The 17,030-nt window shown below is 34.6% G+C and overlaps 1 protein-coding gene across 1 annotated transcript; it reads left to right on the forward strand.

The window, feature by feature from the left end:
• The first annotated feature begins 1,075 nt into the window (after positions 1-1,075).
• On the forward strand, positions 1,076-8,573 carry LOC130800245 (NADH dehydrogenase [ubiquinone] 1 alpha subcomplex subunit 8-B-like). Its single transcript, XM_057663703.1, has 3 exons — positions 1,076-1,279; positions 1,393-1,577; positions 8,215-8,573. The coding sequence occupies exons 2-3, from the start codon at positions 1,393-1,395 to the stop codon at positions 8,345-8,347; spliced, it is 318 nt and encodes a 105-aa protein (XP_057519686.1). The 5' UTR covers positions 1,076-1,279; the 3' UTR covers positions 8,348-8,573.
• Positions 8,574-17,030: the final 8,457 nt, after the last annotated feature.

A 17,030-nucleotide genomic window follows, 5' to 3' on the forward strand; every position in this document is an offset into this window, starting at 1 on the left:
GCATGTTAGTATTAGTTGTATTAATTTAGTATTAGTCATATTAGTATGATAGTAGTTTTGTAGTGGAGTGTTAGTCGTATTAGTGCAGTAATAGTCGTATCAGTATAATATTAGTTGTATTCGTGCAATATTATTCGTATTAGGGTAACAGTTGGGGTATTAGTAAAATACTAGTGCTATTATTATTTACTATTATAGTATTACTCGTATTCTTAGTATAGTATTAGTCGTATTAGTTAAGTATTAGTCGTATTTTCATAGTATTAATTGTATTAGTGTAGTATTAGACATATTAGTATAATATTAGTCGTAGTGTCGTACTAATATAATTTTAATCATATTTATTTAATATTACTCGTATTAGTATAGTATCAATTATATATGTTTAGTATTAGGCATATTAGTATAATATATCGTATTTATTTAGAATTAGTCGTATTCGTATAATTGTAATATATTATTAGTCGTATTTTTATTATTTTTGTCATAAACTCGTAATAGTTCACAATTAGTCATATTAGTATAATAAACCTAGTTTCATTATAGAAATGTTAGCCATATTAGTAAAGTATTAGTCATATTAGACGTTAGAAGTAGAGGTGTTCACAGGCAGATATGGACGGGTAGCAGACTGGGCATGGTTAATAAAAATTTTCCCCGACCTCGAAAAAGCCCGCTTGTTTGCTATTATTTTATTATTAGTAAAGATAAATTTATGTACATCCAGCTTTCAAATTCCATCTAGTTGGAGTCACTAATGGATTAATGGTATTGCCGTATTGCCATGTGGGATAATAGGATGTACTTCCTCCGTTAAAAGAAATACTTGCAATGTTTGATTTTTCACTCAATCTAAACACTAATTTAATCCTTAATATTTCTAATTATGTATAATAAAAATTATAAAAATTTTATATTAATAATCTTTACATCGAGACGAATCAAGTAAAATTTCACTTAATTGTGTTTTACCTTTTAAGTAAAAAATTAATCACAAATTAAAAAAGATAAATTAATAATATAAGACTCTTAAAATATTAGGAGTAATTTAAAACACAGAAAGTATTATTCCAAACATAACCATCAAAGTGAAAACCGACCGAAAAACGATACAAAAGGGTTGTATTTGGACCTTGGTTATTATACATTTATACCGGTGAATCGTAATTACTGAATTCAGTCCACTGGTGAGCTGCGAAAATCCCTCTTCTTCCTCCTGATCCTGCACAATCGCTCCCTGTTGCAATTAAGTCAATCGAATCCCAAACAACTCAATTAGGTTTACTAATTTTTAATTCCCTTTCAATCCCTAATTTTTGTTTTCAATTTCTGCTAAATATGTGAATTTGTTAATAGGTAGATTTTGATTAATGGGAGTGTCATAATTTTCAGATGGCAGCAAATGCATCAGTTGAAGAGCCGATTCCCACCTCGGCGGTGTTAATGGCATCATCAAAACATATAGGATTTAGATGCCGCGATGAAAATGTCGCCTTTTTGAAGTGCAAGAAGAAAGACCCTAACCCTGAGAAATGCCTTGATAAGGGTCAACAAGTCACCCGTTGTGTTTTTTCCTTGTAATTTCTCTCTTCCTTTTCTGGGTTTATCTTAAAGTTTTCATCTTTTACTTGTTAATATAGGCTTTTAGATGCTTTTGGTATTAGATATTGGTGGTTTTTATTGATTTTGATTAGGTTTCATTTGTTTTTCCGTGATTCCGGATTGTGGGGTATATGTGATTTTGTGGGCATTCTAAAGGGTTTATCATCTATGATTGCTTACTTTGCTAATACCAACACCAATGTGAAAGCCTTAGTCCAAAAGACCGGGTTAGCTTGATGAATTGAATGATTGTGTTGAAGGAAGGTTAGGCAATGCGTAGGTGGATTCCGTGGCGAAGTAAATTTGGGGGAATATGGTTGACCATTCTTTTGTGGATTATTTATATATACTGATTCTATGGAATCAGGTCTTTTCTTTCTTCTCTTTGTGCTCTCTTTGTGTGAACCGTGAAGTGAGCTTACGGAAGTCTGCAAGTGTAGATATTGTCTTGAGAGATACTGACTGATTAGAGAAATGAGGTGGGTTCATTGTTTTGAATGGGACTTACACAAGGACAATGAGAATGTGATATATTCTGATGATAAGCCTTTGCTTGAGTCTGTCAAATGGAATCGATGTAATCAGCCTCATCTTATAGATATTGCTTCCGGGTTTGTTGTGTTATAAACTAGAATGAGCTTAAATATCATTTTTGTGATCCATATTTAAGTGAACAACAGCATTGTAGAGACTATCTTACCTCATCTTCTTCTATTCTTCCTTTTTTTTTTTTTTTTTTTTTTAATTTGGTTTCTTTGAGAAGAACTAATAAGGTCATTTCTCTGATTTTTATTTTCTATGACCCTTAAGAGTTGAATCTCAGCTAAGAATGTCATCTTTAAATGTTTGAATCCTTTTAAGAGAGTACTCATAGTTGGTAGATTGTATTAAAAGACGTAGGCTTGATGTGCAAATTGTGGTATTTAGCATAAGAAAAAACGATGAACAATTTTGGTATCATGATTAATGAAAAATTATCCAGTGTGATAAATGTATGTTTTCTAAATAAGAGAATTATGAATGTGTACCTTTTGTATGAAAAAATGGAAGCCCCTATTATGGAAATTGTGATATTTGGTGTAAGATAAAAAGAGAAATAAAGTTGATATTATGATAAATGAGTGATTTGTAAATGTATGCAGAATAAATGATAGAATTTTGAATGTTTACCTTGTGTATACACAATTTCGAAGGCACCTTAATCCTAAAGATGTGGGAATTGGGATTATCTCTATGAATTAGAACAATTAACATAAGATATATTCAACACTAACAAAAAGAATATTGAATGTCGTCGAGGTATATGAATTCCAGAGCAAAGGGAACTTTTAGGAGGAGGTAAATGGTGCGATGCAAAGTGTTCCAATATCCAAAAAGTTAAGTTGTATTTTGATATTAGATGTTGATCTAAACAATCATGTAAGGCAGACATAAAGTACTTTCAAGAATGTTAATGGATGTTTTGGATAGCACATGCATATGCTTTGTTAGTAGTCAACATGTGACTTATAAAGTGTAAAAATCATTTGGTGACGCGTAAAAATGCAGCAAATGCAATTAAAATTGATTACTTCTTGCATTGGAGAAATCTTAAAAAGGTTATCTAGACTATAAGGTCATACTAAGTGAATGAGTAGTGAGTTAGAACAAACTTGATTACATATAAAATCATGCTCGTGCAAGAGTAGAATTTAAGGAAACCTAGAATAAATTAATCCATTTTCAATGAGGCTAAAGATCTATAGTTATTTGATTTCAAATTATAATGGACTACATTAAAATGACTCATTAGATCATATTCGCTTGCTTGTGTGAAATTGTACTTGATGTTTGATATTATATGTCATTATACTTATGGTCAATTAAAAACACTCTTTATTATCACTAACAACAGGTAGTTTACATTTACCTCGCACCCTACTTCGGTGGGAGCCTCATTAAGGTTAATAAAATGTTATAACAAAATGAAATTTTGATGTAGTAGTTGAGAAAGTTGATTGGACAACTAAGGAAGATGCATATTCAAAATGGTTGAAAATGACAAGTCATATCACTTGTGCAACTGAGGTTATTCTAGGAGAATCAAAAGGTAGTATGATAGTCAAAAATACAAATAGTTGATGAATGAAGATGTAATTGTTGCAATAAAGGACACAAAGAATTGAATTATAGCATTAGGAAAATATAAGATTGGGAAGACCATTATAAATTAGGATGAAATCAAAATCAAGACAACACTTGAGGCATAGTTAAAAGTGTGAATAAGTATACAAGTTGATTGAGAATAGAGAAAAATCTTCATAAGATGGTTGTAGGAGATAATCAGTTAGAAAATATCTTAATAGCTTGAAGTGTGTAGAATTAGCCACAATAGATTAAAGAAATACAGCAACTCATTGATTTAGGGAGACAACATATGTATTGATGGTATGAGTGGATTAGAATAAGGAATTTATAAGATGAACGAATAAAGTTGAAGTGGAAGAAGCTTTGAAGAAAATGATAAAAGAAACGAGTAGGGTTCCGATTCCTATGGTAGTTCCATTGAGGCTTGAAAATGTTAAGACAAAATCATATTTGTCAAATAACCTCTTTTAACTAGATATGAAGAACAAATAAGATGTCGTAGGACAAGCAGATTAGCACGATACTATCTATTCAACAAAAAACAAAGGAATGTGCAATACCGGGTAATCAAGCTTATGAACCACACTTTGAATCTACAGGAGAGAGTAATGGATAACATCTCAGAAGATGCAAGCATTTACATAAGTAAAATTGGTCTAATGCCACAACAATCTACCATGGAAGCTATTAAAACGACGCGGTAACAAATGAATTACCATAAGTTAAAGAAAATGATTTACTTTGGACTTCTATTAATTTAAAGAAGACATATGACAAAGTACCTAGGTTAGTATTTTGTGTGGAGATTATGGAATTAGGGAAAATTGATCTCCATGCAAAAATTAGATGTTACCTATGTCATGGTATGGAAAAGTTCTTAAGACTTGAGGATTTTCTTGAAGTATATTGTTGAAATTGGATGGAACTCACATGGCTTTAGTAAGCGGGTCATCTTAGATTGCTTGATATGGATTGTTTAATCCATCGGGTATTAAATGCATCTATAAAGTGAATCTTCAAACTTGGAGGGCAATTGAATGGCTTGTAGATATGAAGACAAGGAAAAAAAAAAGGAGTTAACGCCATAGTGCAAAAATGCAGTTTCATTCATGGTGACGGTTAGGAAACAATTTTTGCCATCTATGTAGATGGTTTTAAGGTTGGTTCAATATATTTTTTGTGTTGCAGTAAGCTCCAAAAACTTTACAATGCGGCCGAGATAAGTCAATGTAGGGGATATTTTGCATCATGGTTGAGGCATAAAATCTAGATAAAAAAAATCTGGAAAATTGTATGTTGGCAGTTCAATACCATTTCTTAGGTGCTATTTTTTTTTACTATGATTTAAGTAAAGCATAACTCTTGTCTGGCTTAGCTATAGCATTGAAATCAAGAATGAAAAACTATTTGGTGATTTATATGAGAATCGTTTAGCCTTTAGGTATCTTGAATTATCTCCTTTTCCTCTGCCCACGTAAATTTGCCTCATGGAGACAGTGCTTCTTTAATAAGAGTCTAGTGTAATTGATAGGGACAATGCATGTTGGAAGAGAGATATACAGAGAAAATGGGTAACCATCTAAACTGTTGACTCAATGAGCAAACTGAAAGGGACTACAAAAAATGGTATTTGGGGCAAACAAAGTAGTGTGCCTGTTTGGGTTTTGATGGTAACTTCATTGGCTTCAGCCCTTTATTGGATTTGACATTAATAGTTCCATTGTACTGTCATCTTATGGAGTGTTTTATCTTTCACCGGAAGCACAACTCTGCTTTCAGTTTCTTTTTCTCCTCTTCTGATTTCTACTATACTTGTTTGCTATTATTCTAGTCCCTGTGATTTGCTTGTATGTGGTTATATGTATCTCTTGAAGACAAGTCATTCTAAGATGAAGAACTCAAATTTTCATGTGAATGTTTAAGACTCTCATGCAGTCTGTGTTGGTCATTTATAAATTTTCAAGGTAAAGTAAAGCAGCAGAACAATCAGCAACTAAGTTGGCCCCCTTGATGCTGCACTATATTTCGGGCAGATAAAATATAGTACTAGTTTTGATCAGGGCATGCAACTTTGTTGCAACTCTAGAAGCTTGTAGGAGACCAACTTTGCATCTATTTGGGGCCTCGGTGCAAGTGGAGGAATTGAGGGGTTCATAACCAATATGTGGGCCTTTGAGTGCCCAACAAATTTGTTCTAGAGGATCTTGTTTGAGTGCAAACCTTACGTTCACTTGAGAAGGTTTTGATGATTGTCCTGTCTTCTGGATGTGTCATCAACTTAAACCTTTCAGCATGATAAGTACTCATTAATCTTCCTCTCTTGGCTCTTGCTTCTTTGAGTTCTGTATTTTCCTATTTAATGCCTACAAAACCTATTGCTCTTGCTTGTAAAGTCATGTCTTTTGTTTAGACTGAATGGTCCTGTTGTGGCCTTATTTTGCTGTCGAGTGTTCTTTTTTCTCACTCGTTGCTTGTTGCTTGTTGCAAGTAGGTAGGTAACATTTAGCTTAAAACTTTGTACATTACATGACCAACAAACAAATCGTCTTATATGATTAAGGCTTTGGATATGAAGAAAAAGCTACAATAGACACCTAGTCTTGGTAAGCAATTATGGTTTGTTTGTTGACCATTCATAGATCACATTTAACCAAGAGAGAAAAAAAATGCAAGGAGAACACCTACAAAACCTATTGCTCTTGCTTGTAAAGTCATGTCTTTTGTTTAGACTGAATGGTCCTGTTGTGGCCTTATTTTGCTGTCGAGTGTTCTTTTTTCTCACTCGTTGCTTGTTGCTTGTTGCAAGTAGGTAGGTAACATTTAGCTTAAAACTTTGTACATTACATGACCAACAAACAAATCGTCTTATATGATTAAGGCTTTGGATATGAAGAAAAAGCTACAATAGACACCTAGTCTTGGTAAGCAATTATGGTTTGTTTGTTGACCATTCATAGATCACATTTAACCAAGAGAGAAAAAAAATGCAAGGAGACCAAGATCTTTTTACATTGCCTGAATGCAATGATGTTTATGGAGCATGTCAACTTGGCAAGATGCTCAAACTTCCATTTCCAAAAGAGAAAGCTTGGAGAGCGAGTAAACATTGGAGCTAGTACACACTGATATTTGCGGTCCTAGATTAAAGAAGCACATCACGGAATTGTATGTTGGATTTTCAGAAGTGGATGAGATTGGAGAAAAGATTCAAATGATTGAGAAGAATGAGGCATGGAAATCAAGCAACTTTTAAAACTTTTGAAAGATAATGTTTTGGCACTTTCGAAACTGTAAATCTAAGCAATATGGCTAAGAAAGATAATGTCAGTCGTCAGATATAGATAAAGCTCAAGGAGTCGTCAGATATAGATAAAGCTCAAGGAGGAGCTACAATTATCCATTTCTATTGTGATAGCGATTCTACAATAGTAATTTTTAAGAATCCTATCTTTCATCGCAAGACAAACCACATATTAAGGTAAGGTATCATTTTGTTAGAAAAAAACAACAGTGAAGTCAATTCGGTTCAGATTAATGGAGAACATTGTTCAGATGTTAGCTAGCAGACACTTTCACTAAAGCATTTCGAAAGGGTAGATTCGAGAAGCTTAGATGCTTATTTTGAATGAAGAGCGAAGTCTCAAGGAGAAGTGAAAGTAAATGAGACTGTATGGTTGAAGACTCTTAGTATGCCTAATGAGTAAGTTCATGTAGTAAGTCATGATTAATTATAGGTACATGAATAGTTAGGAGTTATGGTTTGATGATATCCAAAAGTTATGCTTCTTCAATGGTTGCAGACTTGCAGTTATTATGTGACATCTTTCTACCCTTATATAATGGGATCTTATATTCATCATTTTACAGAACAACAAATACAATCATTCTATCTTTCTAATATTCTTCTCATACCAATTCTCTCTAGTCTTTACTTCCCTCCAACATTGTTGTGTTGTGCAGTCTGCTGCATCTTCTTTTTCTTTCTCAAAATGGGAATGCTTTCTCGTATTTAGTGCTTTAGATTGTCGAGAATTTAGAACTCAGGCCAGGATTTTGCGATCAAAGTTTTTGTAGCCCTTGTCCTGCTTGTATTTTCTTTGCCCATAATCTGGATTGTCAATGTTTTGGGGTGCAGATTAAATTAATAGCGTTTTTTTTCTTTTTTAATTTTATCTCCATTCATGTAGAATAAATCATATGAGCTTCTTATATGAAGTTGCAATTGATGTTTGGTAATAAGGGTCAAATGGAAACAACCCCTTTGTTATTACATGTGATCGCTTAAAACTAGGCATGTTGTTATATTCATCTAAGATTAAATTGCAAAATCAAATGAAGCAGAAGCTTTGGCACTCTTGACATAAAATGTGGTGTTCTTTCAGTGTGCATACATATCTTTTTCTTGATGGATGTGCCGAAAGTACTAGTGCAATAACTTAGACTCTGATAGTTGGTTTCTTTAATCTTGTGTAACTGGCTTTGCAGGCTGAGAGATCTTCACCAGAAGTGCACAAAAGAGATGGACGAATACAGCCATTGCATGTACTATCACACAAATGAATTTGATCTATGTCGCAAAGAGCAGGAAGCGTTTGAGAAAGCATGTCCTCTGGAATGATCAGAGACCAGTATCAACTAGATCATTTTCTCGTCAGTCAAGCCGATTCTTGCTTTAAATCTCTGTTAATCATAAAAAAGTCGATGTATCTCGAGAAGTGCAGAATGAATAATTTTGTGCTTTTTTTTAAACACGAGGATATCAGTATCATTTGAGTTATATGTTGATCATGGAGGTGGTTGGTGTTATCCCCCATTTGAAGCTGAATACAAATTTTATTTTTGAAGTTGTCAGCTGTTGAACACTTGTCGTTGAGTTCTTAGTAACTGGGTTCAAATCAATGGCGAAGTCAAAACTTAAGGTGGTTTCTCGATGGGCCAAAATTAATAAAAGTTCCTTATAACTATTACTATAAATAAAACTAAAATTTGAGGGGAAGTTATGGTCGACCCTGACACCCGTTCAAATTGTTTATTTTTACATCTTGGTCTATTATGTCCAGCAGGGAATCTCTAACATGATAAATGTTATGTTCATAAGATGATAATAAGACATTATAATTCAATCATGATGAACAAATATGAATTGCACAAATTCTGCACTATGTGCAACAGCAACATTTTTCCATCCATCCTTAAATAAGATATATTTCTGTTTTTAGATTGTTCCATACATTTTGCTATTGACTAATCATATATTTATATCATTATTATAAATAAATTGTGCGGATAAATACCTTTTGACATGAATGGTAGTAGCTATATGATGTGCACTAATAAGTTGCAACAGATACCAATATATGTGGGGATGTACATTCGGGTGTCCAGTTAAGTTTCAGATATAATTTTTCCGTCGGATTTAATTTTGACTTTGATAACTTTGAATATATGATTGCACTTTAGATGTCAACTATATTAATCAATAAAGATTAAGTAGTACTATTTTCCTTAGCAACATAGGTAAATGTAGTCATCATGCCTATATGATTGAATACATTCTTAATGGGCCTTTGCAGTTTGTTGGAAAATAACCTACATGTGATTCCACATCAAAGAATTAGAGAGGTTCACTAACATATATACTTGATGAGCTACTCCTCTTAATACTAGTTGGTTTGTTTAGGATGAAACCTCATCGGGTTTGTATTCAGCCAACTCTCCTTTTATACGAGTATTATTGTGTATAAGCTAAATAACGAATGTATCACAGTTTGTAGCAAATGTTCATCCAACTTAGTAAATCAACCCTGTTTAGTTTCCCTTAGTCTCCCCTTTTCTTTTTGGCCTGCATTTAAAGCAAATGTACACTTTTACACACAAAAATTGATCAGAAAAACTGTTTATTATTTCCATGTTTAATTCAAGTGAATGATTACAATTATGAAGAGCAGCAGCATCAATAACTACTTATTCAAATTTACTTATTCCAGCACTTTAAAACACACACATTGTGAAACTATAGAGGGTGCTAATTCTTCAGCTGCTGCTCTCTATCTGTGCGGCTAGTTTTTCAGCTAATGAGTTGGCATTGGAGCCATACTAGCCTGCGACTGAGCCATCGGGCCCGAGCTCGCCTTGGACGGATAATAAGAAATTGCATTCACAAGTAACGGACGGCCTGTGTTATAAACATTCCTGGGTGGTTGGTTTGGAGGCAAGGAAAAAGGCGTCGCGTACGGTGACACGACAACATATGGGTTAGGTTGTGTATTGTAACCGATCACATACCCGGGTTGACCCCATTTGAACCCAAAATCAAGAGGTCCTAAACCAACGTCAAATGACCCTTGTCCAGGCCCGAATTGAAATGAACCGTCTACTCCTGGCAAGATTGGAATTAGTCCGACTTGCATTGAACTAGGTTGGACAATATTACTTTGACTCATTCGACTTTGAGAGGCACCAGTTTCACTGGAAATAATTGGGCTTGGACTCTGAGAGGTTATAGTTTCACCCGTAATAGTTGGGCTGGGACTCGGAGAGGTCACAGATTCACTCGCAATAATTGGGCTTGGACTACGACAGGGTTTAGTTTCACTTGAAATCATTGGTCCGGCACTCACCTTCTCATCTTGGTTATTACTCATGGGACTAGAAGATGATTTAGGCGGCACCTGATACAATTTGAACACACGAGGATTAGGATGATCACGAGCAGATGCAATGGCGGATAAAACTATAAGGATAAGAAATCGCATGTTTAAATTAATTGCCATAGCTACTACTAACTCTGAGAGCTAATGATGTTGATTGAAGCTTGTACTGTGTGGGTATATAAAGGGATTTATGTATGATTATCACAACAGTCATCTGTTCACAAGGGAGGAATTTCTGCATTGAAATGAGACAAAAATCTGCACTGTTAACAATTGAACAAGTTATTGATTCATGTATCATGCATGATATTATGAAGTGCTTTCAGTCAGCTGAATACCAGATGCCATGTGGAGGTAAGAATCTAGGTTCGAGCCCACCTAGACTATGGTCTGGGTTATTTGTTTATTGTGTAATATATAACACGTACAGAATGATGTCAGAAGCCAAATTGTTCAGAAAAGATATGAGTGTTTTGTCCGTCTTATACCAGTATTCTGAATTTACTTGTAGTTAAAAGAGATATATACTTGATAAAGTATTAGCAAAAAAAATGTATAATAGCCATTATCCAAGTGAAAGAATTGATGTTTTTGCTAGCAACCAGTCTCTTAAGAGACCGTCTCTCTGAGAAGCATCTCTCAGGCTCAGTCTATTAAAGTTTAGTATTTACTCTTACTCTACGTTTTTCTTTATGGGCAGACCCAATTAGAAATGGTTTCTCGAAGAGATCATCTCTCACAAGAATTTGTGTTTAATGTATAGATAAACGAGTCGAAATTTAATTAGTCCATGATATTATTATTTAACTCTGGATTTTTTATCTCTTATAACAAAGAGATACTATTCCGTCGCTTTGAATTTCTCATTTTAATTATTTTTGTGCTGAGAGGTTTTTGGTTAAATGGGTAAATTGAGTAAACTTATTCCCAACTTATGCATCAATACCAAAGTAATTCAGATTGAATTGAATCTAATACAACATACTTTACAAGTGATATACTTCATATAATTTTTATATATTAGGATTGAAATAAATAAATATGTCTAATCACTTGAATATGGAAAACACATAACATAAATTTTTAAGTGTTTAACAATTATGACCCATATCTATATGTATTCAAAAGTAAATCAAGACTTTATGTTCATTGTCTTCTTGAAGCTACACACAAGCTCAAGTAAAATATTGCCCAATATTCTCCTTCACTGATCGAGTTGAACCATCGCCAAGATGAGAAAAAAATATCGACTCTTGATCTTACACATATAGGACTACTTTAATCTAGATCCTACCCCAAATTCAAATTGAACGCACATTCGAAATCAACACAAAAAATGGTTATTGATGAGTTTAGCAAATTGAATTGGGTTCATTTCATTATAAATAGAAGTGATTATGTTGTTGTATGAAATAATTCATAGCCTATGTTTAAAGGCAATGTGAAACCCAATTACATGTCATTAGATCTTATAAGGCCAAAGAATTAATTGAAGGTGAATCATAATAATTTTTTCTTGAAAAATGTATTCTAGGAGTATTATATATTAATAAAGTTGTGAAACACCTTAACAAAATGGCATTGTTTAGAAAAAGCATATGCATCTCTTGGAAACTACAAAAGTCTTGTATTTTTAGACTTTTAGTCAAATTTATCCGTGTCGTTTTGGAGTGATTGTTGAAAAAAAGAATAATGCGGAATTAAACTAGTTTAGGTTTTAAACACTATGTTTATTATATTAATAATCCAAGAGACAAAACTTCATATATACATGAGAATGACAACTAATTTAGGAAATAGAATAAAATCAGGGTAATTAAGAATAATTACAAATCACATAAATTTCCTAATATATACTTTCCTACACTCCCCCTCAAATTAGGTTTTCGGGTCACCAATACCTAACTTGCACAATGTTCGTTCAAAGGCAGTAGGCTTCTGAGGTAACTGCCTTTGTAAGAATATCTGCCAGCTGATCTTCTGATCTTACAAAGGGAATGCTTATGATCTTCTTCACAAGTTTCTCCTTTATAAAATGTTTATCGATTTCAACATGTTTAGTGCGGTCATGTTGAACTGGGTTTTACAGAAATACTGATTGCTGCTTTATTATCACAAAACAATCTGCATGCCTTTTTCTGTGGGAAGTGTAGTTCTCTTAGGAGCTTCTATATCCATACGATCTCAGTTATTCCTTTCGCAATACCATGAAACTCTGCCAATACACTTGATAAAGCAACCACCTTTTGTTTTTTGATTTTCCATATAACCAAGTTCCCTCCAACCAATGTGAAGTACCCAGAGGTAGATTTTCTATCATCTCGATCTCCAGCCTAGTTTGCATCTATGTAAGCAACAAGGTCTAGGTGACCATATTTCCTGAATAAAATACCCCTACTGCTTGTACCCTTTAGGTATCTCAATATTCTCATAATTGTTGTCATGTGCTGAATTTGTGGTTGATGCATAAACATACTCACTACTCCAACTGCATAAGCAATGTCTGGTCGTGTGAGAGAGAGATATATGAGTTTACCAACCATTCTCTGATATTGCCCTCCATCTGCTAGTTTTTCACCTTTAATCGTCTGGAGACCATGATTCGCAACAGTAGGTGTCTCTGCAAGCTTACAATCAACAATGCTTGTTTCTGCTAGCAAGTCAAGAACATACTTCCATTGGCTGAAGATACCTCCCCTCGACCTCAATACTTCGATGCCAAGAAAATACTTTAGTTGTCCTAAGTCTATCATCTCAAATTCACAAGACAATTGTTCCTTGAGAATACAAATATCTTCCTTATCATCTCCGGTGATAATCATGTCATTCACATAGATAATCAAACAACTAATATGATCATCCTGTCTCTTAAGAAACAGAGTATGGTCAGAGTTGCTTTATTTATATCCAAATTTTGTCATTATTGCGGTGAATCTCCCAAACCATGCCCTTGGAGACTGTTTTAGGCCATGGAGAGCCTTATTCAATTTGCATCCTTCACCTGGATTATAGTCACTGGAAAAACCTGGGGGAGCCTTCATGTACACCTCTTCTTCTATTCTCCCATGTAAGAAAGCATTCTTCACATCGAACTGGTGTAATGGCCAATCTTTATTTGCAGAAATAGAGAAAAAGACCCGGATTGTATCATTTTTGGCCACTGGAGAGAATGTTTTAGAGTAATCTACCCCATAAGTTTGAGTATATCCTTGTGCTACCAATCTGGTTGTGTACAGCTCAATGGTACCATCAGCCAAATATTTGATGTTGTATACCCATCTGCATCTAACTGTCTTCTTTACTTCTAGCAAGTCACACTTCTCACATGTTTCATTTTTGTCAAGAGCATAGATCTCTTCTTCCATCGCTTTTTTCCAGTTTGGATCTCGAAGAGATTCTTCAACATTATTAGACACAGTATTGGAATAAAGAGAGTGTTGAAGGCCACTGCTGTTTGTGAAAGAGCCTGATTATTCTCTCTATTCACAGGATATCTAGACCTTTGTTGCTCAAATTCGAGATCATATCTCCTTAGGGGAATTCCCCTTGTACTTCTGGGTAGTAACTCATACCTGTTTGATATCTCAAAATTGGGTACATCATTAAGCATATCATCATCAGTTAACAGCACATCATTAGTCAATTTCTCATTGGTTGACTCTGTATTGGGCATATCATCAACAAATAATTCAGGCTCAGGTATGACCTTTGGCTCATTGGATGCTCATCAGATCGGATTGGAGTGAGTTGAGATGGAAATACTATATGGTCAACAGCAGTGTCGGCGGTGTGACCTACTTGCTCTGGAGGGTCCATCCTTACTGGGTTCCTTACTGGATATGTCAGCCAGCTTAGGTCATTACAAACATTCTCCCCCTGAGGACAAGCTGGGAGAAATAATAGGACTATTCAAAGAATTCACAGTCCATTGTGGTATACATCTTATTATAAATTGGGTCAAAACACCAATATCCTTTTTGAGTAACACCATAACCCACAAAGACACATTTAACAACTCGAGGTTCAAGTTTGTTTCTGTCTCATTTGAGAAGATGAACATAGACAACACATCCAAAAATACGAGGAGGTAAAAAGTGTGAGGAAGGAATAAGGGTATGAGTTTGGAGAGTATGCAAAGGGGTTTGGAAGTTCAGAGTTTTTGTGGGAAGACGGTTGGTCAAGTAAGTGGCAGTAGCAATGGCTTATATCAAAAAATAAAAGGGAACATGTGATTCAAACAGAATTGCCCGGGTAATTTCGAAAAGGATACACTATTTCTGTTCAACAATCCCGTTTTGTTGGGGGATATCGGGACAGGTGGTTTGGTGAATTAAGCCATGATCAGAAATAAATTTTTTCATGTTTAGGTTAACATATTCAACCCCATAATCAGACCGAAGAAAATGTGGTTGAGTTTGAAATTGAGTGAGAATCATATCATAAAATTTGACAAATACATCAAAGACTTCAGACTTGTGTTTCAAAAAATAGACCCAACTCATTCGAGTAAAATCATCCACAAACAAGACATAATATGAATAACCATGGGTATCACATTCGGGAGCAGGACCCCAAACATCAGAATGTATTAAAACAAATGGTTTAATACTATGAGTCAAACTAGGGGCATATGAGTGTTTATGGCTTTTGGCTAAGACACAAGATTCACAGTTTAAGGTTGTATTGTAATTAGAAAGGGAAGGAAAAAGACGTTTTAGGTACCCCAAGGAAGGATGACCTAGACGTCGATGCCATATCCACAATTGATGATCAGGAGACCCATGAGCAAGCGACGTGTGACCTTTTTGAACTGCATTGTCCACATAGTATAAGCCTCCTTTCTCAATACCACTTCTAATAATTGTCCCAGTCTGATCATCCTGTATAATACAATCAGTAGAAGTCATGACAACCACACAGTTAAGTTCTTTCGTCAATTGACTAATTGATAACAATTTATGAGAGAGACTAGAAATAAGAAGTCAATTTTTAAGTGAATAGTAGGAGAAACGTCAACACTGCCAGTTCAATCTACCCAGTCGTTTGAGTATGAGTCCGAGTGGTGGGAATAGTAATATGAATGTCAGAGGAATTATACGTCATTGTATCTGTGGCCCAACAATCAAAAATCCATAAATCAGAATGAGGCTTGCAAAGAAGGCCCACACTTTGTAAAGTAGGATTGGATTGTGAAGGAACAAAAAAATCATGGGATGCATCACACGGCTTTGGAGTAGGGTTTAGAGTTGTTATTATTTGTTTTTGGGTATAGCCAAAAATACACGATTTTTGGGAAGAGTTTAGGGTTGTTTTTGTATGTTTTTGGGTATAAAAAACAAAATTAGAGGAAAAAACATTTTGGGAAGGGTTTAGGGTTGTTTTTCTCTCTCTCCTCTGGTTTTTGGTTTGCCTTTAATGGTGTTTATACAACCTTGTGTTTCTACCACCTCTCTCTCTCCTTTGTAGCTTTACTTACTGCTCCGTGTTTCTCTTTTCTTAAAGTGGTATACACTTCATCATGTGGGAAATTGTTGCCGGAGACCCCCACTAAGTAGGCCTTGCCGCTGGTATGACCAATCGAGGCCTTGGTGGCGGCTTGCTCGTGGTGTGAGTCTTGATGAGAAAAACCCATTGTTTGTGGTTGAGATCTGTTCTTGATAGATAGGGTAATTTTCCCAAATCGGGATATGGGTTGATTCACCTGAAAAAGAACTCTCGCATCTGAGATGCCGATATTGGAGTTTAACCTTTTTGGTTGCAACACCGGGGTTAGTGATGACACACAAAGTTTTTTTTCCATGGTAGGTAAGTTTTCCCTTTTTTTCTTCGGTAGATGATGATGACCGATATGGTGGTTTGGTTAAAAGTCGCCGGAAAAAATCATCGGCTCTAATACCATGAAGAAAAGAATAATGTGGAATTAAACTAGTTTAGGTTTTGAACACTATGTTTATTATATTAATAATCCAAGAGACAAAGCTCCTTATATACATGAGAAGGACAACTAATCTAGGAAATAGAATAAAATCAGGATAATTAAGAATAATTACAAATCACATAATATTTCCTAATATATACTTTCCTATAATTGTGTACAATGTGATACACATATCATCAATAGACTACCTCTGGGCAAAGGCGGAGCGACATTTCTTGAAGGTGTCACACCTTTTGAGAAACTTCTCGGTATTAAGCGAGTTTATCACTCAATTATCTTTTGGTTGTTTATGGTTTGCTAGTACCTAACAAAAAGGTAGATATAGGTTCACTCCTAGAGCAGATATATATGTATTTATTGGATTTGATATGCATCAAAAGTGTTACAAACTGTATAACCTTTTAAGTATAACAGTCTATGTCTCTAAAAATGTCAAGTTTAAGAGAAAGTTTTTCAATTCGTCATATAGATTCTACTAAGACATTTAATAGGTTTTACTTACCTATATCTTGTGATGCACAAAACTTTACTCATTTAGATTGTTTACAAGAGACTTTTGACTCCTTTTTGGATTTACGTATTTAACAAACCTAATTTTGAGTCTTTAGGTATTCATTTTAGTCATCATGAAAGTTCAGTAATGCCAAATACTGGTGCAATTTACGGCTCGTTTGGTAATCGGTACTAAATACTGATGCAATTTACGGCTC

Source organism: Amaranthus tricolor, chromosome 1 (assembly GCF_026212465.1).
Source record: "Amaranthus tricolor cultivar Red isolate AtriRed21 chromosome 1, ASM2621246v1, whole genome shotgun sequence".
NCBI classification, from domain to species: domain Eukaryota; kingdom Viridiplantae; phylum Streptophyta; class Magnoliopsida; order Caryophyllales; family Amaranthaceae; genus Amaranthus; species Amaranthus tricolor.